General features: G+C 45.9%; 1 protein-coding gene across 1 annotated transcript; it reads left to right on the plus strand.

The window, feature by feature from the left end:
• The first annotated feature begins 1,294 nt into the window (after window positions 1–1,294).
• On the plus strand, window positions 1,295–9,393 carry FBXW9 (F-box and WD repeat domain containing 9). The gene is made up of 10 exons (XM_060240660.1): window positions 1,295–1,765; window positions 3,347–3,486; window positions 4,108–4,236; window positions 5,273–5,385; window positions 5,663–5,754; window positions 6,837–6,985; window positions 7,522–7,635; window positions 7,979–8,068; window positions 8,540–8,605; window positions 8,815–9,393. Exons 1-10 carry the CDS (start codon window positions 1,333–1,335, stop codon window positions 8,887–8,889), a joined length of 1,401 nt encoding a protein of 466 aa, XP_060096643.1. The 5' UTR covers window positions 1,295–1,332; the 3' UTR covers window positions 8,890–9,393.
• Window positions 9,394–10,054: the final 661 nt, after the last annotated feature.

The following is a 10,054-nucleotide window of genomic DNA, read 5'->3' on the forward strand; positions in this document are numbered from 1 at the left end:
CCTCTTCCGGCAGCTGATTCCACCATGTGGGGGCCATAACGGAGAAAGCCCTTTCTCTGGTGGATTTCAAGCAGGCTTCTTTCGGCCCAGGGACAGTAAGGAGATTTTGTGTTCCCGACCTCAGTACTCTCTGGGGAACATGAGGGGAAAGACGGTCCTTCAGGTAGACAGGTCCCAAGCCATATAGGGCTTTAAAGGTGATAAGTTGAAGGAAGCTTGGTAGCAAGATGGACCATTTTGACTCCCAGTCCATCTGTACTCAGGGACTTATCCAGTGTGGGGGGGCGGGATACAGAGGTGGTGCCTCCTATAAAATCTGCAGCACTTCCACCCAGTCTTCCCTGATCTTTCTATTTCAGTGAAAGAGATGATTGGGTGAGGATGCTGCAGATTATATAGGGGGCTCCGCCCCTGTAATCAATGCCCTGCTGGCTACGGCCCTGTCTATTTGAAAAGAGGGGCTTGACATTGCTGCAAGTTCTTTTCTACCTGTCTGCCTCTTGTAGGATGATGGGGTTGAAGGGAAGGCTCCAAAGGTGCTTTGTCACTTCTTTTTTAATGATGGATTTTGCATAGGAACTGGATTGCTTTTAAGATCTACAACAATTAAGAAGTGGTACTTGCCACTATGGAATGAATGCGCCTACTGAGGGTTATGCTCAGTAATGTGAATTGTTAAGTGTTGTGTTGGAGATCCAGTTTGGTGTAGTGGTTAAGTGTGCGGACTCTTATCTGGGGGAACTGGGTTTGATTCCCCACTCCTCCACTTGCACCTGCTGGAATGGCCTTGGGTCCGCCATAGCTCTGGCAGAGGTTGTCCTTGAAAGGGCAGCTGCTGTGAGAGCCCTCTCCAGCCCCACCCACCTCACAGGGTGTCTGTTGTGGGGGAGGAAGGTAAAGGAGATTGTGAGCCGCTCTGAGACTCTTCGGAGTGGAGGGCGGGATACAAATCCAATTTCTTCTTCTTCTTGTTTCATATGAGGATTCTGACTTTGTATCCACTTATTTCCTCCAGGATTTTTTAAGATTTTGTTTTAGGAAGCTTTGATAAGTTGATAAGTTCTAACCTATTGCTGTATGTATGATACTAAGATAACTTTATTGTGAGCAGGGGGGGTGGGAAACCTACACAATCCTGTGAGTTCTTTTCTACCCGTCTGCCCCTTATGCAAGCCACACAAAATACTTCGTTATAATTTCCAGCACACAGCTTGCCTATTATCCTGTAGAATACTATTGTACCTCTGGTGAAAAATGTTGTGACAAACTGCATGTGATCTCAGTTGCAGAGGCTGTTGCTTTTAATTCTCTGTTTCTGTTCCCCATGTAGTCATGGATGATGATCCAGATTGTTCTGTTGCACACCAGGCCTCTGACAATGGCTCTGACGCAGAAACCAAAACCAATCCAGATGCCCAGGCTGAAGAGTACATTGCGCGTGTTCTTGATCCTTCAAGCCAGTCTGCTCAGGCATCCCAGTCTATGCCCCCGGAGTTTCTCTCAATGGGCGGGCGGGCCCAAGTGTCTGACCAGAAGTCACCTCTCTTAGAGCTAAAAAAGTCTCCAGTTAGTGATGACACAGTTTTCGGGCTGCTGTCTCTTCCTCTAGAGCTGATCTTGGAGATCTGTTCCTACTTGCAGGCCAGGTTTGTCCTGAGCGTCCTTCCTTTGGTCTGTCAGACACTGAGGAACATTGTGCAGGATAACGTCACTTGGAAAATCCGCCTGCAGAAGAGGATTGGCGGCTGCTACCCAGTTGTGGAAGGTGGGCCGTTGTGCTCATTTTGCAGTTGTATTAATGAGATATTAAGCTAGTCTGTGCTCCCCCCCCCCCCAAGCAGCTTCTTACGTTTGCTAAAATTTAGCCCCTGGGAAGAATACAACTGTGAAATGCCTAGAGCAGTGGTTCTCTGACTTCTTGAGAAGCAGAATCCATGCTTTGAAACTTTGCTTTTCAGGACTCACTTGCAAAGTAACTCTATGCTTCTTTGTCCTCCCAGCATAAAATGCAAGAATGCTGCTTAACTGTAAAGTAGTCTAGATTATATCTTTCTTGTTTAACGTTTATAAGTACGAAGCGTTATTGAGTTGCAGCCTGTATTTCATGGCCATTTCACACAGTTTGAGAAATACTTGCCTGGAGAGTTGAAATACAGGAGAAGTTGTAGAAGAGGGTTTTCCTATCCCTCTGTTTGAAAAGGTGTGTTGGTTGAAACAGTTAGAAGTTATAATTTCTGTTTCTTTCTCTCACCCACTAATGGCTGCACAATTGCCACATTATTTTTGTTTATAACCAGCTATTCTCCCCAATGGGAACCCAAACTGGCTATAAATATTGTTCTCTTCTCCTCCTCTTCATCCTCACAACACTTCACTTTCACCATCTGGATTATTTTAAATTAGAAACTGTATTTTAATTGTAATTTGATATGACTGCTTTAGACTAATAATTGTTTTGAATGTTTTATCCTGTTGTAAGCTGCCCTAAGCCCCGCATGCAGGGAAAGGCGGCCTGAACATTTAAAGAGCAAATAAACAAACACACAGCAGCCTTGTGCAATAGGCTAAGAGGGAGCGTTTAGCCTGAGATCACCCAGTGATCTTCCTTGGGAGAGAAGTTAGAATGTGTTTCTCCCAGAAACCAGTTTATGGTTTTATGATTAATGTTTGGAACTCACTTTGGAAGTTTTTGAGCTTTGTTTGTGTGTAGATGCATTTTTTTAATGAACAAATTCTTGGGTGGCTGTGAAGAAGTACCTTTTTAACCTTTCTGCCATTGTTCTTCCCATTTCCTGTTGAACAAAGCAGGAGTCAAGTGGCACCTTTAAGACCAACAAAGTTTTATTCAGAATGTGAGCTTTTGTATGCAGGCAGACTTCATCAGACAATGGAATGGGGTACAGTTTCCTGTTACACTTACAATTTCCTGTTGTAAGTGGAAAACCATGCCTTTTTATTTTAGGGAGAATTGTAGCATTGCTTGACACCACACTGAGTCCGGAATTAGATATTGTCCTTTCTGTTCCAAAAGTAATGCATCTGATTAGATCACAACCCAGTTCCATAATGAAGCAGCTGCCTTTACTTATCTTGATATTTTATGTGTGTCAGTTTTATTACTTTTTTTCCTTTGCAAATGGTTCTGAGAATACTTGTTTGGGAAAATGGTGCATAACTATTGGAAACAAAATTTGCCTGCATTGCTTAAGATTGTCCTGCATAGTCTAAAAGAAAATCTGGATTCATATGAAGCATATGAACATATGAAGCTGCCTTGTACTGAATCAGACCCTCGGTCCATCAAAGCCAGCATTGTCTTCTCATTGCTTTATCCATGTCTCAGTAGATGATGAATTTAACTGGCCAGCTGTCTGCATTGAACTAGAGGAACATCTCCAGCAATGGGCAGAGGATGGCAAGAATACAGAGTACTTTTCGCTCGCTGATGGGCACTTTGCTTCAGTTGACTCGGTACTGCTCCTCCAGGTAAAAGCTGCTAGATTTCTCTGCTGCTGTAGTAGTACAATATTACTTTTCCACGTAATATGTCCTTCCGTGAGTAGGCAGGCTGTCATGGAGTTTTGTTAGCAAGAGTCTGAATGTTGCCTTTGGGCTGGTCAAAATGTCTCTGTGGTAATTCATATGGAAGGGGACTTTTCCCGTAGATTTAATCCAGGCAGACTGACAGTAAAGATTCTTGTTCTGACCTACTGCATTCCATTTCTTTTGGAGGCCTTGGAATAGAGGGCTGATGCTCTAATCTTTAAGATGTGTTGTACTACATGTTGAGCCGGGGTGCAGTGACTGCCTTTTACAAAATAGCTGGACTTTGAGCTTGCTGCGGTCAGTTTGAAATGTTATCCAGTTAGCTTCTGTTGAAGGCTCTGCTGTGTCCTGCTGAGCTCTTTCTGCCCCTGCCTGTGCTGCAGCCATGACTCCTTTCCTTGCTGTTTAACACCCTGAGTTCTTTGCCCACTAATTCCAAGTATATGCATCACCACATCATTTTTCTTCAGGCAGAGATCAGGTTTTGGCTGGCTGCCCTTGCCTTCCACTTCAGAAGGGACACTGGCATATTTCTAGATGCTCATTTGTTCTCTTATCCAGGGTGGGGAGTTGTGTGTCTCAGGCTCTCGAGACCGAAATGTCAACTTGTGGGACCTGAGGCAGTTAGGCAAAGCACCAGAAAAAGTGCTTGTGAAGGCACTGGGAACGGAGCGCAATGGGACGCACAAGGTAATCTGAATCTGCAGCCTGTGATCTGTGTACACAAAGGTAGTACTCTTACTGTTACTTACAATATCCAGAAATAAGATGAAGTGTTACAAATAGGGATTGCAGCTCATCAATCTAATTTCCACCTACTCGCCAAATCAAAACATAAAAACAGAACAAACTGTTACTGCACTGAAGAAATGGGGTTGAGCGGTCTCATCTGTTTCTCATTACTCAAAACAGCATTCCTTAGAGTTTAACAGCCCAGGATCTTACCCAGCTGCACTAGTCCCTTTCCCCCCCCCCCCATTTCTCCAGTGTGAGGGGTCAGCAAAAAAGATGAATTCTCTTTTGTTCTCTCTGTCAATATCTCATTCTCATCCCGGTTTCATCCTCAGAGCTCAGGGCGGCATACATGGTTCTCCCTCTGTTTTGTCTTTATAACAGTCCTGTGTGGTTGATTCGGCTGTGCATGTGTGGTTGGTCCGCGGGCACCCCGCTGGCATCATGACCTTGAACTCTGGTCTCTGGAGTCCTAGTCCAATAGCGTAACTGCTGCGGCACGGTAGCTGTCAGCACTAGATTTGTTCATATTGTGTGGAACTGTTTCCTGTTTTGAAGCTGCCTTATATTGCCCGTTTGGTGTAGTGGTTAAGTGAGCGGACTCTTATCTGGGAGAACCAGGTTGGATTCCCCACTCCTCCACTTGCACCTGCTGGAATGGCCTTGGGTCAGCCATAGCTCTGGCAGAGGTTGTCTTTGAAAGGGCAGCTGCTGTGAGAGCCCTCTCCAGCCCCACCCACCTCACAGGGTGTCTGTTGTGGGGGAGGAAGGTAAAGGAGATTGTGAGCCGCTCTGAGACTCTTCGGAGTGGAGGGCGGGATATAAATCCAATATCTTCTTCTTCTTCATAATCTGTTTTAGAGCAGTTACTGTTGATAAGATGTAGATGAAAGGAATTGCCCCATGTGTTTTGTGTGCCACTGGAATGAGATTGTGTTGCTTCCAAAGAGTGGAAGAGAATGCTGAAACAGATCTGAACTCTTTTGCTGTTTAGGGATGGGTCTGGGCACTGGCTGCAAGAGACAACCGGGTGTGCTCAGGCTCCTGGGACAGTACAGTGAAGCTGTGGGACATGGCTGCTGATGGGCAGCAGTTTGGAGAAATCAGGTAATGTTTCCCTGATTATTGTATTTTGGGGATCTAAAATAAGAACTGCAGAACCTGGGATTTTGCTGCATGCTTCACTCACTAAAGGGAGCCATTTTAGCATTCTGGGTTCTCCGGCAACATTCAGAGAATACGACATTAAAGCTTTTGCTCAAGCTGACATCCATCAGGCACTAGCCTTGTAAACCACGACGAGCAGAAGAGAACTGTGGCTGAGTGGAGGTTTCTTGGCTTTAAAGGTTTCTGGCCCTTCGCTGATTTTTCCTTCTCGTCCTAGAGAGAAGGCAGCTGTGTTGTGCCTTTCTTACCTGCCTGACATCCTTGTCACAGGAACGTATGACAAGAAGGTGACAGTATATGACCCACGAGGTTAGTGCCGTCTGTTCAGGGGTACTGGTATCTTGATCTGTCACAACCTTGTTTCAGTGCCTTTAGTTTGATACCTTGGAAAGGAACTCCATGGTGCATTTTCTCCTTGCGTTGTACTTCTTACTTTCTGTCCCTTTCATCCCCCCGTCCCATGCACCTAATCCCTTTAGGCAGCTATGAATGAACACAAAATCTGCCCAGCTTGAATTAGGAGCTTGGTAAACGTAAGACTCAGTTGCAAGTAGCTGATGGAGCTGAGGGTATAGAGGGAAGAAACTATTTATTTCCTTGATGGGAAGGAGAAGAACAAATGCAGCCAGAAAAGGCAGAGGTGTACCCCTCCCAGCCGGGTCTCTTTGCATTAAGGCAATGTGCATAGTTAGCATTGAACATATGAACATATGAAGCTGCCTTATATTGAATCAGACCTTTGGTCCATCAAAGTCAGTATTGTCTTCTCAGACTGGCAGCGGCTCTCCAGGGTCTCAAGCGGAGGTTTTTCACACCTATTTGCCTGGACCCTTTTTTGGAGATGCCGGGGATTGAACCTGGGACCTTCTGCTTACCAAGCAGATGCTCTACCACTGAGCCACAGCCCCATTCATGGCTCTCCAGGGTCTCAAGCTGAGGTTCTTCATGCCTACTTGCCTGGACCCTTTTTTGGAGATGCCGGGGATTGAACCTGGGACCTTCTGCTTCCCAAGCAGATGCTCTACCACTGAGCCACCGTCCCTCCCCTCATTCAGTTCTATCACACTTCTTTCTTAATTAGAAAATTTAATGTGGGAAGATAGTGGTTCTTAAGTGCCCTTGCTTGGGCTAGGAAAAGGTAACATTCTATTGTGGGCTAGCCTCAAATTAGGTGGGAGGAGCTTACAAGAGTTCACCCAGAGGAAGCTCCATTCTCTCTTCTGCTTGCAGTTTGCTTCCCAGTGAAAAGAAAGTAATGTCAACTGGAGTACTCTGGCCTCCTGGGGAGAGACCACATGTGAAGGTGTTAGCTGATCAAGCCATTAGTTCTGTGAAGCCCTGTTGTCAGTGGCTGCGCTCGTGTGATGCATCTGTTGGACCCTCTCCCACAGCTTCTCAACCCCTAGTAAAGAGCCGCAAGCTCCATTCCAGTGCAGTCCTGTCCCTTGTAGCTGACGAGCGCTTCATCATCTCTGGCAGTGAGGATCGGACTCTAGTGTGTTTTGACAGACGGGCCAACAGTGTCCTCCAGAGGCTACAGGTGAGAGAGAGAGACCCATGGCTCTCGTTTTCCTAACGAGGATAGCCCAACATTCAATGGTTTGTCCATGTTTTCTCTTGAACTTGTAATGAGGATTTTTGGCCCTGCTTTCTAAATTTGGATGTTGGATTATTTCTGAGCTCGTGGAAGGGTTCCGCCATAAAGCGAAGCTTTGTCTCTGTTGTGTCTAGCTTGGCAACTGTTGTTGTTATTATTCAGTGGCACTGCAGTTGTGGTTTGGGCAGAAAGAATATGTGCAGTGGTATTTGCTTGTGCTCTCACCCATCTGTTCCCTATTCTGAGTTTTGTCCCCTGTAGAGAGAAGGTCTTCTGTTTTCTTCCGAATCCTGCTGGTTGTCATTTTTAGTGCCAAAATTTCCCCTCGAGTTAGTATTGGCAGGTATTTCTGAGCATCTTTTATTTTCCACTGCACCACGTGTGGCTTGATCTAGTTGCTTTACTAAATTACCTGCAGATATTTTGTACAGCTTCTTTATTCCTACTTTTGGCAGCGACGTCTGTTTATTTCCTTCTAGCTGGACTCCTATCTCCTCACCATGTCATACCAGGGTTGTCAGCTGTGGGCTGGAGACAACTACGGGCGGCTGTATGTGTTTCAGAATCGAGGAGGCAGCTTTCAGCATATAAGGGTATGCTGGCAGAATCTGGATCTCAGGGAGGCAGGGAAAGATGGCACGCTTTTCATTGTCCGCCACAAAATAAGTTGTGCCTCTATAAGCTTAGATAAGATACTGCTTGAAGTTGACTGCGGCCGAATTTTAGAACACTACTAAGATTCACAATAGAAATACCATGAGCTTTGAACAGTTGGGGCAGTTTTTGTTCTGCCAACCGCAACAGAAGCTAGAACTAAACTAGAAAACAGTTTCCTCAAAATGAAAGGACCTTACTGTGGGCAATCCAGGTTCTGTAAGTTTGCATATATTGGCTGCCTTGGCACGTTTAGAGTCTCACTGTTCCTTCTCTCCACAGTACTTTGACGTGGGCCACCGTTCTCAGATCACTGGAGTCCAACACTCACTGGGCACTTTGTACACAGCTTCCACTGACAAGACACTGCGGGTAAGAATGGGAACTACGTTACAGATTTGTGACCCATAGACAGGCTTAGTCCCCCTCATCCTGCATGTGAGGGAGCAAAGATAAATTTCTCTATCTTCCTCAGCTTGGTACAGGAAGAAAGATGTCCCTTGGCTGAAGAGAACCAGAACCTTGTTCACCAGTGGTGAATTGTGAAAGGAGTTTAAGGACAACTGACTTAGAATAGAAACCATAAAGGAGAGCATGGGCCACCTTAAGCTGGCCACCTCGTCTCTGTTTGCAGGCCGATGCCTCCAGAGCATACTCCATCAGTCTCATGTCCTTTTGTGGAGCTGAGCTCTGTCCTAGTTGTGCTGGTTCAAACCTCTTGTGATACAGGACTCATCTGCCATTACTTCTTGTTCCTCTCTTTGTGTTTCCTACAGTAAAAGCAACCTATTTCTATCAGACTTCCAGCTTCAAACCCTGAATCCCTTTTGTTTCTCTTCCCAGATCCATGTCCCCACAGATCCACCAAAGGCTATCTGTTCACGGACGCACAGCTACATGCTAAGTGGGGTAAGGACAATTGGATGGGGAATGGCAATGCTGTTAGAGCCCCACCTAGGAACCAAGGAGCACTTAGAATTGGGGAAGGTGGTGGACAGAAGTGTCTGCAGCTGTCTTTTCCCCATGAGGTTAGGCACCCAAGTCTATGTGGGACTGTGATATTAGCACCATCTACTGGGCTGATTCCTTCCCACCATCCCTCTCCTTTTCTCTTGCAGATCAGCGTTGCAGGGAACATAGCTGTAGCTGCCTCAGGTGGTCTCTCTTTGGAAGTCTGGAGGCTCCATGTGTGATGAAGAGCCAGTTACGGATCCACGTCTTCAACTACAGGGGTGCTGAATTCTTTGCCTCGGACATCTCCTGGGGTCTAGAGTCCCAGCGCCTGTTGAGATTTTAGTTCTGTTTGCTGTATGTATTTGTGCAGTCAGAGGGGGTTGAAGCTTCAGCCTGAGCTTGTCCCAGACTCGTACACAGATCAGTGCACATCCAAGCCCCACCCCGCTACCAGCTACTGTGTCTCCCTAGTGTGGTGCTTACTTGCTCTCTGCCTCTCCTGGGTGGACACTTTCTGCTAAGCTGGCTGCACATTCCGGAAGAGAGCTGCCAGTTGAGTCACATAGCTGGTCCTGCAGCTGAACAGCTACAACATTCCAAGGACCACTCTAGCCCTGGGAGCATCAGTTTGAACAAGAGATGGAGGGGTGACATAGAGGCTGGAGCTAAAAATGACTCTGTAGCCACCCAATACTGATCCATGTTTACGGTTTAAATTAAATGTGTTTTCTTGTGGTGGTTGATCCATGGAGGTGGTGCAGTTTATTTCTCATGGCTTTTAACCTGCTTTCCTAAATGCCACTGTCTCATGTTTTCTTGGTTTAGAAATAAGACTTAATGTTATTAGGAAGGGAATTGAAAACAAATCAGCCAGTTATCATAATGCCCCTGTATAAATCGATGGTGCGGTCTCATTTGGAGTACTGTGTGCAGTTCTGGTCGCCGCACCTCAAAAAGGATATTATAGCAGAAAAGGGCAACTAGAATGATTAAAGCGCTGGAACACTTTCCCTATGAAGAAAGGTTGAAACGCTTGCGACTCTTTAGCTTGGAGAAACGTCGACTGCGGGGTGACATGATAGAGGTTTACAAGATAATGCATGGGATGGAGAAAGTAGAGAAAGAGGTACTTTTCTCCCTTTCTCACAATACAAGAACTCGTGGGCATTCGATGAAATTGCTGAGCAGACTGGTTAAAACGGATAAAAGGAAGTCCTTCACCCAAAGGGTGATTAACGTGGAATTCACTGCCGCAGGAGGTGGTGGTGGCCACAAGCATAGCCACCTTCAAGAGGGGGTTAGATAAAAATATGGAGCAGAGGTCCATCAGTGGCTATTAGCCACAGTGTGTGTGTGTATGAATATATATATAAAAAAAATTTTGGCCACTCTGTGTCACAGAGT

The sequence above is a fragment of the Heteronotia binoei genome, chromosome 5 (assembly GCF_032191835.1).
Source record: "Heteronotia binoei isolate CCM8104 ecotype False Entrance Well chromosome 5, APGP_CSIRO_Hbin_v1, whole genome shotgun sequence".
NCBI lineage: Eukaryota > Metazoa > Chordata > Lepidosauria > Squamata > Gekkonidae > Heteronotia > Heteronotia binoei.